This window comes from Canis lupus, chromosome 34, assembly GCF_003254725.2.
Source record: "Canis lupus dingo isolate Sandy chromosome 34, ASM325472v2, whole genome shotgun sequence".
Taxonomy (NCBI): Eukaryota; Metazoa; Chordata; class Mammalia; order Carnivora; family Canidae; genus Canis; species Canis lupus.
The window spans coordinates 6,191,517-6,206,716 of NC_064276.1; the positions used below are offsets into that span (position 1 = coordinate 6,191,517).

Sequence of the window (15,200 nt, forward strand, 5' to 3'; positions counted from 1 at the left end):
AAAAGGAAAACAGAACAAAACAAAAAAACAACCCTGCATTTCATGATCACTCTTATTTTTTGCCCATCTTAACGTGTCTCTACTTTTTTATCAAATCCCGCTGTACCAAATGACCAGGTAGTAGCAGATCCTTTTTGTGCAACACAATGGGACAAAAGTCAAGCTCTTGGAAAGAAAATGTTAGAGTTATCTTTTCTCTCTCTCTCTCTTTTTAAAGATTTTATTTATTTATTCATGAGAGGTACAGAGAGAGGCAGAGACACAGGCAGAGGGAGAAGCAGGCTCCTTGCGGGGAGCCGGAGAAGTGGTACTCGATCCTGGGACTTCAGGATCATGCCCTGGACAAAGGCAGACGCTCAACCACTGAGCTACCCAGGCATCCCAGGGTTACGTTTTCTCAACCTCTTTTATCAAAGAATGTTACTTGAATTCTTCCTGCAGGGAGTTTAGTACCAGCAATATTACCACAGTGTTGCTTCTGGCATTTACGTTAACATATGGTAATGGAAGGATATGAAGGATATCAATATTTCAGGGATATTAAGTACTCTTTCATAAACTCAGTATTTAATCCAAAGAGAAATGCAAAACATGGTAACACTTCATATAATTGGTAGGGTTTCAAGAGGTCAGGGAATGAGCAGTTAGGATGTCAGGATTCTTCTCCATGACCGCTAGGATTATCTGTGACACATGTTCACTTTTGACTGAATTTGGAGGACAGAATAGAAAGCACATTGAAAGCCTTTTTAGACTGGTTGTGCCTTCATTTGTTGGATATTGATGGTTAGAAAAAAGTCCTTACAGAATTGTTTACACAGTACAAAGAACCTCTTATAGGAATGAGAAGAGTTTCTTTTTGAATTTTACCAGTTACCTCTTGACCAAGGATTACAGCTGGCCACTGGTGGGGATGGAGGGAGCCTCATTCACTGATCCTACCAATTCAAGTTCAGAAAGAAAGCTGTCCTTAAGGACACCTGGGTGGCTCAATGGTTGAGCATCTGCCTGTGGCTCAGGGTGTGATCCCGGGATCCCCGGGATTGAGTCCGGCATGGGGTTCCCCGCAGGGAGCCTGCTTCTCCCTCTGCCTGTGTCTCTGCCTCTCTCTCTGTGTCTCTCATGAATAAATAAATAAAATCTTTAAAAAAAGAAAGAAAGACGTCCTCAAGCCTAGTCTTCCTGACCACTTTGGCAAAATCCAGGCTTCTTTTGAGGGGGAGGCAGGCACCAATTCATTCCCAGAACTGAAATTTGCGCTTTGAGACAACGCAGAGTTACAGACTCCCTTGCATCTGGTGTGTGGGTGTCAGGGTCTTAGGAAGCCCCTGGGAAGGGGAGGAAGCAGGCATCGTGGGTGTGGGATCCTGACGGCCCGGAAGCACCAGAGAATGGGCCTGGGAGAGACGAGGAGTCCTGGCAGGTTGGTGGGATTCTATCCAGGCTGAGAGGAGAGATATTACATAAGACAAAAGCATTCTCTCAAAGGCAGCAAAGTTGCTCTGGAGATTCTCTTTCCAGCTCCCACTTCTCTGTTTCTTTTCGATAGCAACTTAGTGGAAAGAAAAAGTCAGCTTGAAACCTTAAAAATATACTGTTTCCCCCACCCTGAAGACTGGATTCCTTGGAACAGAAAATGAGAAACGGGGCCCGTTAGACACAATGGTAGAAGCTGCCGTCAGCCGAACAGGACTTGGGTTTCCAGTGGGACCCCACAAAGGATAGCTCCTTTTCTGAAAACCTGAGAAGGGGGCTGCAGAAGTTTTCTGAGGGCCAGGAAAACAGAGTGGAGCCCATGTGTTTTTCCACCTAAGGAACATGTGAACATGGAAAACCAGACTTCTTTGTATATTAAGTATTTTAGAAACTTGACACCAATTCCCATGGGGCAATATTTATACCCTATAGTTTTTCAGGGGATTTTTAAGAAACCTGAGATGCCGTGTGTGCATTCCAGGAAATCTGAAACCACAGTGCCAGTTTTGGAAGAGTTTCCAGTCCAATTTGAAACGTCTAAATTATGATATAGCAAACAAACCCCACATTAATTTGCAAAGGTACACAGCAGAGATGGTATAGAGCATCCGTTGTTGAGAGGCAGAGACATACACTGAAATCTTAATGCTTTTTGGCAAAAAGATTTCAACCCATCAGACTAGACTGTACCTGATGCTTGAGAGCTGGCTCAGGGTGACCTCTCTTGTTTCCACACATCTCCAATGAACAAGATAAAGCACTGACTATCTTTTTGGACTTCCATCTCATTGTTGGCTTCCTTATGATGTTCTCATGGAGTTACTTGCTTTGACTCAAGAATACACTTAGATTTGATTCTTACATCCTGAACTAGCACTTGAACCATAACAGCTTGCAGTGATTGGTTTAAATTAAAACACTCACCAAATGTATTTTTACATTTGCTATTTTCATATGTTCCAAAATTTTATGTCTTGAAAGTGGATATAAAAGACATATTGGTTTAAATTTCAATTCCCTTGTATGTGAAAAGCCTCCTATTATACTAGTGCTTACTGCTATAAATACTCTGAAAAGTCAGAGAGGATACAACGTGATGACAGAAATAAATAAACATGAATATAGGTTTATGGTGTGACATACAACACTTGAAATAATCTTCAAACTAGTGTCTTAGCTGTGCACAATCCGCCTCAGTTGATATTCTGGGCTGCTGACATGAAGGGTGCATGTTGCTTTACCGGGACCTGTAGCTCTTAAAAGGGTAAATCAACAAGCTCCCCTGCATCCAGCAAAAAAACAGTTTTCACTCAAAGAGCACAGTTTTCAAGTAAGTTCCGAATTTGAAGTACCTACCAAAAGCTGTCCAGCAAAGCAGATGAAAAGGATAAAGGCGAGCAGGAGAAATGCAGCTCCAAAGGAGATCCCCAGAATCGATGTTCTATCCGGAAACAAAAAGGAACAGGTTAGTGTGGGGGTAGTTTCCATTATCCTGGAAAGCCATCAGTAATACTTTGGGCTTAATTAGGACTTAATTTAATGAGGACTTCTTTCCTCATTCAGTTTTTGAGAAATGAAAATGGAGCTAAAACCAACAATACGTCCATAGAACAATGTGTCCACGACTGTGTCTGGTCAACTTGCTGGTTCCCCAAAATTGCCCTACAAGTACCAGGTCATTGTGAAAGCAAAATAATCTTTTTCTGGCTCTCCTATGCAACTAGCACTTCAATGCCTGCACGTGGCCCCTTCCCTGCCACTGATGTCCTGGCAGCTGCTGCCCTTGAAGACCTCCTGGCCCTTCCTTACATCTGCTCACTTAGGGAGACACTAAGTCCTTACCCTCCCCAGTACAATCCAGCCAGATTCACCTTCTCTCAGCAATCATGCAGCTAAATGTTTACTGAGGTTCCCTAAAGATTTCAGGGACCATTCTTACCCCAAGCTGATGAACATGCAAACTTCTTCCTATGATCATGTGAAAAATTAAGTTACAATTCTGCTACTGACAGGTTGAAGGTAGATAAGAGCATTTATAAGAATTGTATGCCTCTTTGAGACATCCTTTTTTATTTTTATTTTTTAAATATTTATTTATTTATTTGAGAGAGAGAGCGAGAGAGAGCGAGAATATGAATATGAATCCCAAGCAGATTCCCCACTGAGCACAGAGCCCAATGCAGGGCTCGATCTCACGTCCCTGATACCATGACCCGAGCCGAAATCGAGAAGTGGATGCCTAACCAACGGAACCACTCGGGTGTCTAGAGACATCCTTTAAATCATTAAAAAGTTCAAAGCCTCTTTAAAACCTCATTTAATCCAAGAAGAGAAGTGTTCAGGGGTATTAAAAGAGCCGAACCACAATGAATAATCAAAGCTGAAATTCAAATGAGACATCTAAGGAGACATCAGGTGGTATCTCAGACTGCAAGAGACCCTCCAGTCAATGAGTTTGGCCAGAGATACTGAGGAGACAGAAGGACTGGTACAGAGAACAGAGCATCAACACTCTGAATATCGATGCACAGAAGGCTCAGAAGCAACTCAGAAATGCGTGTGCACAGCTGTGAGCCCACAGGGAAGGAAACAAAGCAGATAACCAGTGAACAGAGCAACCCCCCCACCCCCATTGCCATCATGATGGGAAGGCTCCACTCAGCTCACACTATCAAATACCTCCTCTATTAGGAACAGTCAACAAAAGTTTGACTTCAAAACAAAACCTGAGCCTGACTTGATGACGCCCTGGGCACTGAGCTGTCTCCTAAGGTGATGCACAGTGATTTCAAATACCTGGCCAGATAATGACATCTGTTCACATTTTTTTTAGTAACAGTTAAGTCTGTAATAGAAGGATGTATATACACCAAATATATCTAGTCCCATACAAGGCTGTAATGACAGAGATAAGTAAGATGTACTTGTTTTGAGCTGCTTACAGCGCAGGAGGGGTAAGCACCCTATGTCCTTACATGCCCCCCTCCACCCCTCCAAGAATATCTTGCTTTCAGACAGCACTCCAGTCCTCAGCCCATCCTTGGTCAGAAGCCACCAGTCTCGCATCTCCCCAACACATTATCTGGGAGCCTCCTGCTTAGCCAGGCAGTGTGGTGGGAGGGGAGTGTGAAACAGCACCTCAGAAGAATGGAGGCCCCTTGGCACTCCTGTGACTGAAGAGGGACACAGTAACTCATCTGCTGAATTTGGGTTTGCCATCTTTCACATCCATCTTTACAGGAGAGGCTCAAATGGGCTTTCTTTGATTCTGTGCTGACCTGGTTCCTTTCTGATTTCAAGGTAATGTCAGCTTCATAAGGCTGAGTTCAGAAACATTACATCTTTTTCTTTGGTCGGAAACTGTTTAAATAACACATAAACGATCTCTTCTAGAAGGTTTGGTAAACGTCAGCTGTAAAACTGTCTGATGATAGTGATGGTGATAATGTTGATGATGATGGTGGTGGTTGACGATGAAGGTGATGATGGTGACGGGTGATGGTGATGACATTAATGGTGTGACCATGATGGTGATCATGATGATGATCCTGGTGATGGCATGATGATACAAGATGGTGATGATAAGAAGATAGATTACTTTCTGCCAAGTACTGTTCTAAAGGCTTCATATGTATAAACCACTAAATCATCATAAAAGTCATGGATAGTAGTTACTATCATTACCTCGTTTTACCAAGGAGAAACAGTGGCCCAGAGAAGCTGATATAATTGTCTAAGTCATATCTCTATGAGGTGGTGTGGTCAGGACTTACGCCCTTTCAGTTGTATTCCTGATCCAGATTCTGTTTTTCGGAGTAGACAAATCACATTTCTACCTTGTTTACTGTCTCTATTCCTTCAGTCAATCTTGATAATTTTCCTGGAAAACTGTTTCATTTAGATTTTCAGATGTAAAATATTCTACATAATATTCTTTTTTAATTTCAAAAGTCTCCATTTTTGAAGCATAATTTTCTTGATTTTAATGTTCTTTTTCCTTTTCTCTCTACATCAGACTTTTGAAGCTGTTCATGGTTGTTGATCTTCACAGTGAATGAGCTTTTGGTTTATTATTAAGGTCTATGCTTTCTGATAGTTTTCTATATAATTAGTTTCTGATTTAAATTTTAACAATTGCTTCCTCCTTCTTTACACAAACTTATATTACTTTTTCCTTGACAGCTATTTATTGCCAATCTTTTGCATTTTCTAATAAATGCATTTAAGGGCATAAATATTCCTATAACTACTGCTTTAGCCAAATCCTATAGCTTTTGATTTGTAGTTACTTACTGTCATTCTTCTCCAAAAAGCCTCTAATTTCAATTTCCATTTCCTTTTAATTGAAAAGTTATTCAGAAGTCTAATTTATAAATTCCACAAGGAGATTATTTTTGGTCTGTCCCTGCTATTTCTAATTTCATTAGATTTTATCAGAGAGTGCGGTTTCTATTATTTCTACTTTGACAATTTACTTTTCTTCTAGGGTGTGATGAGCACAATCTACTTCTATTATAGCTTATAGATTTCTTAAAATGTTATGTATTTCCTTTCACTGGTAACAAAGCATATTCCCTAAATATGTCTATTGTGAGAGCCGGATGAGTTAGTCAAGTTCCCAGTGGGCTGACTTAATGGTTCAATTTGGTCTGTCAATTTTAGAATGCATTACTATTTCCGGTGAGGCTTGTGGGTTTGCCAATATATCTGAACAATCTAATAGTTTTTCTTTATTTATTTCAAAGAGATGCTGGAGTAACCGAAGATTTATGACTATTAAGTTTTCTTGGTGACTGTACCATTATTACAAGGCTTTCTTTTTCTTGTGCTGAATATCTTCCACTTGATTCCATGTCGTCAGAAAATTTTATTCCCACAGCTTTCTTTTTTCCTGTAAGCTGTTTCCCAGAATAGCTGTTTTCCATCCTTTATTTTCAACCTTTCTTGTCTTTTAATTTTGGAAATCTCCTGTACCTAATACAGAGGTGGCCTTTGGTTTTAGCCTCAATCTTTGAGCCTCTTTTCATGGATAGGACATTTTAATCCACTCACAATTATGCAATTTGACAATATTTGACCAAATCCTTCCTTTTTATTTTCTTAAAATGCTCCATAGAATTCACAAAGAAATCACCACAAATATAGGAGGTTTTCTTTGTAAGAAGGTTTAAAAAAACAAATTTAATAAATTTAATAAACACCCATTAAAATTTTCTATCTCATTACATGTCCACTTGGGTAGGGTTGTTTTCAAGGAATTTACCCATTTTATGTAAATTATAAATCTTTTTGGTCTGGAGTAATTTGTAATATTCCATATTTATCCCAGCAATGTCTACAGTGAATCCTCTTTTATTCCTCATGTCATTAGTCTGGGTGCTCTGTGATTATCTCTTTCTTGATCAGTCTTGCTAGTAGTGGTTTAGGAATTTTAAAACTTTTTCTTTTTTTCTTTTCTTTTTTTTTTTTGGAATTTTTAAACTTTTTCAAAGAACCTGCTTGTGTTTTATTAATTTTCTGTATTGGTTGTTTTCTATTTTATAGATGTATTCCATCTTTAGTATTTATTCCCATATACTTGATTTGCTCATCTTTTTCTGGCTTCCTAGGTCAAAACTTAGACAAGTTTTAACCCTTTCTTCTTTTCTAATATAAGCATCCTAAAGCTACAAATTTCTCTCTAAATTAGTGCTTTAAGCTACATTCTACACCTTTGGGTAGGTTATATTTTGATGTCTAAGATATTTTCTAATTTCTCTCATGATTTTTTGGCTCAGAGTTATTCAAAGGTATATAGTCTAATACTGAAATATCTGGGGATACTTCAGATATTCTATTCTTCCTCATTTCTATTTTGATTGTGGTATGGTTCAGTATCACAGTGTAAGATTTTTTTTTTATCTTTTCAAATTTATTTCAATCTTTTCAAATTTGTCAAGATGCTTTTATGGCCTGGCATATATTTTGGCCATGTTCCACGTGCAGTTTAAAATCACATGTATTTTACAGCTGGGTTCATATTCTGGGAATGTCAGTTTCAAGAAGTAAATAATCTTTCTCATATTTGCTATATCCTTATTTACATGGTAAGGTTTGTAAAAGGGATATTAAAAGTCTAATTGTGACTACAGATTTATCAAACTCTTTGATTTAAACATTTTTTTCCTTTTATGTATGTCATAGCTGTTTTAGGCATTCTGCACATTTCATAATTCTATGCTTTCTGATGATTTGCCCTCATTATTCAATGTCTATGTCTCTATTAATACTTCTTTCCCTCATGTCTACTTTGCTATTACTACATGTGCAGTAGCCTTCTCATGTTGTTTAGATGATACATATTTTCTATCCTTCAAGTTCCATCCCAAATGCCTTTTGTATTTAAAATGCATCCCTTGGGGGTGTCTGGGTGGCTCAGTCAGTTAAACATCTGCCTTCAGCTCAGGTCACGATCCCAGGGTCCTGGTGGGCGGGGGGCGCGTTTGGTCCCTGCTCAGTGGGGAGCCTGCTTCTCCTTCTCCCTCTTCCTTGGACTTGTGCTCTCTCTCTCGGAAATAAATAAAATCTTAAAAAAAATAAAATAAAATGCATCCCTTGTGCTGTTGATAATGCAGCTATAAAAATCACAGTGCATGTGTCCCTTTGAATCAATATTTTTGTGTCCTTTGGGTAAATAGTAGTGCAATTGCTGGGTCATAGGGTTATTCTATTTTTAACTTTTTGAGGAACTTCCATACTGTGTTGCAGAGTGGCTACACCCATTTGCATTCCCACCAACAGTGTAAGATAGTTATGAAAAGAGCCCAAATGTCCATCAACTGATGGATGAACAAAGAAAATATGGTATATATATATATACCATATATATATACCATATATTTCATATATACCATAGAAAATATGGTGTATATATATATATATGGTATATATATATATATTCACACACACACAGTGGAATATTACTCAGCCATCAGAAAAATGAAATCTTGCCATTTGCAACAACTTGGATGGAACTAGAGAGTATTATGCTAAGTGAAATAAATCAGTCAGAGAAAGAAAAATACCATATGATTTCACTCATATGTGGAGTTTAAGAAACAAAAGAGATGAACATAGGGGAAGGAAGGGAAAATAAAACAAGATACAAACAGAAAGGGAGGCAAAGCATAAGAGCCTCTTATCTATAGCAAACAAACTGAGGGTTGCTGGAGGGGTGGTGAGTGGGGAGATGGGGTACCTGGGTAATGAGCATTAAGGAGGGCATATGATGTGCTTGATGAACACTGGGTGTTATATGCACTGATGAATCACTAAATTCTACCCCTGAAACTAATACTACACTATATCTTAACTAAATTGAATTTAAATACTAAAAAAAGTAAGCAATGACAAACTATCAGACATGACTCAGGAAGAAACAGAAAATCTGAATAGACCTATAAAAGAGATTGAATCGGAAATTGAAATAAAACCCAAACCAAAAATTACTTGCAAAGAGAAGCTCACACACAAATGGCTTCACTGGTGAATTCTACAAAACAGGTAAAGAAGAATTTCTACTACTTTTTTACAAACTCTTCCAGAAAATGAAAAGGATAGAATAGTTCCTAACTGATTATATAAGGCCAGTATCACCCTCAAACCAACACCAGACAAAGATATCACAAGAAAATAAAACTGAGACGAACATCTCCTATAAATACAGATACAAGAACCTTGACAAAGTATTAGGAAACCAAATCTAGTCACATATAAAAAAGATTATATAACATGACAAAGTGGGATTTATCTGAGAAATGCAAGGTTGGTTTAATATCTGAAAATCAACTAATGTATAATACACTACATTAATAAAAAGAAACCCACTTGATCATCTCAATAGCTGTAGAATCTGACACCCTTTTATTATAAAGGCACTCAACAAACTAAGATTAAAAGGGGATTTCCTTGATCCTAATAAAGGCCCATATGAAAAAAATCCACAGGTCACATTATATTTCATGATAAAATATTGAGTGTTTTCCTCCTGAGATCATGAACAAGAATGTACATGCGTTGTGGCTACTTCTATTGAAATTATGCTGCAGTTATTAGTCAGGGAAATTAGGCAAGAAGTTGCAATAAAAGGCATCACATTGGAAAGGAAGTCAAAATTATCTGTATTGGTAGCTGATATGATTGTGTATATAGAACATTATGTCACAACCTGAGATTCAGACCATGAGTGGCTCAAACCTGTGGCTGTCCAGTGCTCAAGTACATAGTACACTGGCATTCAAATGGATGTACCTCTTATCCCAGGGAACAAGAAATATCATGAGGTAAAGTAATGGTTGGCCAAAAGCTCTTAATTATAACCATTTATCCTTCCTGCTCTATCAAAACTATGCTCTGGCTCATTAAGCATACCAAGATGTTTGTGTAACACAATCAATTTTAATTAACATTCTAGTTGCAAAGCTGTTTCTTTTTAATGCACAAGCATAATTGATTTATATGCTCACTGAAGAGCAAACTTGACTCTTCCCTGTCACGAGGCAAGAAGAATTACACTTTTTAGTGATAATTTTTGACATTGGCACTTTAATCAAGTGTACAGTTAAACAGTGTATGGAAAAGGCTGATTTTAGACAAGGTCTTTTCTCCTTTCTGTGTTTTTCCCCTGGTCAATGTACTTACAAGTGGTCCTGACATGGATGAGGAAGCACTTCTGCAGACAGGAAAAATCCAGCACAACCATACACTATCCCCCAAATGTCTGAAAGTTGTATTAATTATAAACCATTTCTGGGGGTTAATAATGGTATCTTTTTTTTTTTCAAAAAGAGTTTATTTATTCATGTGAGACAGAGAGAGGCAGAGACACAGGCAGAGGGAGAAGCAGGTTACCTGTGGGGAGCCTGATGCAGGACTTGATCCTGGGACCCCAGGATCATGACCTGACCAGAAGGCAGATGCTCAATCACTGAGCCCCTGAGGTGTCCCTAATAATGGTATCTCTGGAATTCTTTTTAATGTGATAACTTCCATGTCCCTCCTCCCTCTCTGTCCTTACCTCCTTCTCCCATCAATGCTCTGTTCACACCTATTACGTGGTATTCAGCAAGGATGGTAAGAACTCAGAGAAGAGTGCTTTTCTTTTAACTATTACGTTAGCATGCAGGAATTAAAATCCCCTTGTCTCTCTCAAGTGACAGTGGCAGACCCTCAAAATGAAAGGGAATTTGGTAAAAAAATAAAAACCAAAAGCTGAAAAGGACAAAAGGCATTTAAATGCCCATTGCCATTACAGATCCCAGTAGCCTTTCTCTGCTAACAGGACTTGGGAGCTTTGGGGTGTTCTGGCCCCTTTGGACATCCTGGGAAAAGGGAGAAGGAATTATATTTGGCAGAGTAAAAAGCTTCTACTCCACAGCAACAGTAAGGGCTGAGGTTTTGAAGTTTTAGATATATCCCCTCAGAAGGTTCACAGTCTTTTCTTTTTACACTCATTTCTTAGGTGAGCTCATCCCATCCAGTGGGTTTAAATACTGCCCATGTGCTGGCTGTTCCAGATCATGACTCCACGCCCAGCTCCTCCACGAAGCCTGGACTTCCGCACACCCTCCCTCTGTGAAGCTCCACTGCTTGGATGTGTAAGATACCGACACAAGTCTTTGATGCCCAGGACTGAGCCCTGGATTCATGTCTTGCCCTGCCCCGCTCCTTCCCCAGGATTCTCCCTCCCTGTAAATAGCAACTCCATTTTCCCAATTGCTCAGGCCCTCTTTCAGACAAACTCTTCCCCTTACTGTTCCTTTCAGGGTCATGAAGTCCTCTATTAGTTATTCATGCACCCATTCATTCATTCATTCATTCATTCACTTCTTAGTCATTTTTCTCCCTTTTCCAAAAAACAGGAGGCAGTTTTCCCAAAGGAAAACAAACAAGACTGGAGATCAACTCATTAAAAAAGAAATGAGAAGTGAAAAGCGTTATTATCCCAATGAAAAAATAAGAGCTGCTTAACTTTGCAGATACTGACTTAACTGCCCCTCTCCCATGTCATAGAACCTTCTGTTTAGCAATCCACCCCCTGTCATTATCCTTTAGTATAAGTGGGTTCCAGGAGAGAAGTACACCCGGTGAGGGTCCCAGCAGAGACGCACAGGTACTTACTTTGGTAATACCAGAATCTGTACAATAAAGATGCAGAAGAATATGAGACAGGCGCAGGTGACGTAGTACTTAAACGCTGGCAGTGCAGTGGCTCGGTACTAAAGGGACAAGAAGGGAACCATGAGTGCCGTTCCCTAAGACAGGGGCTGAAACCATCAGCCAGTGGCCAACCTGTACATGCATCACATTCATAAGTGGCCAAAAAAACCAAAAACTAAAAAACAAAAAAACCCCAAGCTAAGGACAATGGCTATTCATCACTGGCAATGAGTACTTCCTCCCTCCAAATAGGCCATGAAAGAGTTTCTTCCCCAAACCAGGATTTTTGAGTCTAACTGTTCAGAAACCCATTTCACAGCAACTGGATCACGCCAGCAAGGAGAGAGTGGCTGACCAGAGGGACGAGTGAGTAAAGTGACAGCAGGACTGTGAGCCTCGCAGGGTCCTGGTCCCCTTGTGGATCTCACGGCCACAGCTGTGTGGGGAAAGCAAATGACTATCCATATATTTTACGTTTGAAGAGTATTTTGGAGATGCAATTTCCTCACCTTAGTTATTTAATTTAGTCCTGTTTGTTATTATTCATCTCAATGCTACTTTGAGGTATCAAGGAAGTTTGTAAGACAGAGCAGGCCAGTGGGCTTAGTTCTAGGTCTACGATCATTCCATGTGCTCGCCTGGACCTGGCCGATGGACTCTTTCCCTGCAACGAGCAGGTTCACGCAGCTTTTCATAACATCCAGGGCAATACACAGACCAGGGTAGCTGTCACCAGGGGCTGTCCATGCTTGAATCACACAGAAACAAAAGCAGCCAGCCAGCACTGCCCTCACAATGATGGCAATGACCTCTGTCCCTTATGTGACAGGCACTCTAAATGCTTTACATGAACGAACTCATTTAACCCGTACCACAACTGCCTGAGGAATAGTTCAAACTATTATCATCCCTACTTTTGGATGAAGGAACTTCATACCAGAATGATGGATTCACATTCTTAGGAAAACATGGCACATAGGAAAACCTGGGATTTCACCTAGGAGGACTGGCTCCCAAACCCAGACTCCCAAACCAGAAGCTATACTGCCTCCCCAGAGGAGGTTTTATCATAAAACTAAAGGAAGTAACAATTTTTGTGCCCACGCTCTTGAAACCTCCTGACAATACTGACAGGTGGTATTAGCCCTATCTGTGTAGATGGCTGCCCAAATTGTAGGAAGTTATAGTACACATTTCTTGGGTTGAGCCTGCAGGGTTTTAGTGTAAGATGACTGACCTTTGGGGGGGGTTACTGATGTTTCTCTTGTGCTATGTCTTGCTGCCTTCTACCCCTCCTGCTGGCCTGAAGAGCAGGCTGGGATAGGTAGACAGAAAGTGAGCTTAAATCCCAAAGCTATCTAAAATTTGCCTCAAAATTGGCCTCCACAAATATGTACACCAGGGGAATATCAGCAAAAGCTGCATTTTCCAAGAACGATGGCCTTCTGTTTACCTGAGTATTTTTTGTGTGTGTGAATTTTGTGACTTGATAGCCAGGATAATTTACATGCTGGTGAAGAAGCTATATTCACATATTTGCAGAAATGTGATTACATTCTATTCATTCAACTGCATTCTTATCTTTTACTTTCTTTTGGGCTTTCTGTTGAGATATGAATTGGAATTTCTTCACGGTATTAATAAAGGAATTGGACTTCTATCAAGCAGGAACATTTAACATTAAAACAGTAAGTAACTATCAGTATTTATAATTTTAAAGTTATTCAAGGATAAAATAGCCAATAATGATGATGAATTATAGGAAACATCATTTTGGTAAATGGTCTGTAGTCAAAATGTTGAGTTATAAACAGGGAATTGATCTCATTGAACACTAACACAAAATGAAGTTTGGGTGCAACTATTAAATCCAGCCCTGATGGATTTTGGATATTCTCTTCAATATTCATAAAACAATGCACTGAATTTCCTCAACAGAATTTTAATACCAGTGCTGTGACTTTTGCCATTAATAAAAATAGCTTTTGTTTAAATAAGTCTGTAATGATATAGTTGGATGATAAAAATTATCTCTAACTTGTTCCTTTCTCTAGATCAACACAAAAGGCAAATACAATAAAACTGACCTCTAAGAGTCGTTAGTTTTTTTGGGCAATAATTACTTAATTCATTTTAGCAAATCAACGGTAAGCTGGACATGTAAAGCCCAAATATTGCTTATTTATTTGAGCCTATCATAGCTCTTACTTTAGGGGGGGTCACAATGAGAAAGTATTTAGATAACAAATATTTGAATGTTTGGAAGTTCTTTTTTTCCTAAAGATTTTATTTATTTATTCATGAGAGACACACAGAGAGAGGCAGAGACACAGGCAGAGGGAGAAGCAGGCTCCCCTGTGGGAAGCCTGATGTGGGACTCAATCCCATGACCCCAGGATCACAACCTGAGCCAAAGGCAGACACTCAACCACTGAGCCACCCAGGCATCCCAAAAGTTTGGGGTTTCTAATTCTCCCAAACAGATGTTGAATGTATATCTCATATTTTTGTTAAAAAAAATAAAATGAAAAAAAATAAAATGATTTGTGTAAGGAAACTGCAACTTTATCAGGAAGGATTTTGTTTTCTTTTAAAGACTTTTCTAAGAAAATATGCCATTGGGAAAGCCAGTTACGAGCTCCTGTACCCTCCCTGTGGCCCCGGATCTCAAACCTGTTGCAGTTTCTTTCCCTACCAGGAGGGCTGAGCAGGATGACTGGCCAGAGAGAAACTCGGTCATGAGACACACAGTACAAGAATAAGTGCATGGAAGCATCACAGGACAAGCTGCAAATAGGTCTGATACAGTCAGAGGCAGTGTCAGTGCTGCTTGCTCAAAACAAGAGCACAACTTCATGAAGGGTTGTTTTTTTTTTTAAATTCACATTTCAGAAAAAAAGATCAGGGAAAAAATGTAGCTTACTTCTTTTTCTAGTATTTTATTGTAGAACAGGAGTGAGATTCTCTGAATGTCTTCAGACTTGAGCCACTGCCTGGAAATAAAAAGAAAGACAGATATCATAAAACCACACTTCCAACCAATGATCTGAAACTTAAAAAAAATAACATGCATTCTTCTTTCTTTCTTGTAAATCATCCAAAATTGAAGATTTAAAAAATAATACCAAAAAATGGGATATGGAACCGAGGACTAATGGGATGTGCAAATATAATACTCCTATACACGCATGGCCCTCCTTGGAAAATTACTATTACAAACCAGTTGTCATACCAAATTGAAACTCACATTACCCAAATTAAATAAATAGGGAGATAAATCATCAAAAGGATTCATATTCACCAATAAATTTATTCCCTGATGTTTTACTGAAATCACATGGTAGTTTCATCCTCTGAAAAATCTGGTTCATAGAGAAGCACTGCTTTTCTTAGCCTATAGCAAGCAATACATCAGAGCATCAAAACCATTTAGAGAAAAAAAAAAAAAAAAAAAAAAACCATTTAGAGTATCCTTCAAATTCTGTGAGAGAAGATCCTGCTTATTTCACTTACAGAAAATATTTTTA

At 39.0% G+C, this 15,200-nt stretch overlaps 1 protein-coding gene across 1 annotated transcript in view; it reads right to left on the reverse strand.

Moving 5' to 3' along the window:
- Nucleotides 1–15,200, reverse strand: part of ADCY2 (adenylate cyclase 2) — a 387,968-nt gene that overhangs the window by 74,164 nt on the left and 298,604 nt on the right. Inside the window, exons 13-15 of the mRNA XM_025451236.2 lie at nucleotides 14,597–14,666; nucleotides 11,635–11,732; nucleotides 2,833–2,917 (exon numbers count right to left, since the gene is read on the reverse strand). Of these exons, the coding sequence (XP_025307021.1) occupies nucleotides 2,833–2,917; nucleotides 11,635–11,732; nucleotides 14,597–14,666 (253 nt within the window). The remainder of the gene's footprint in view (nucleotides 1–2,832; nucleotides 2,918–11,634; nucleotides 11,733–14,596; nucleotides 14,667–15,200) is intronic.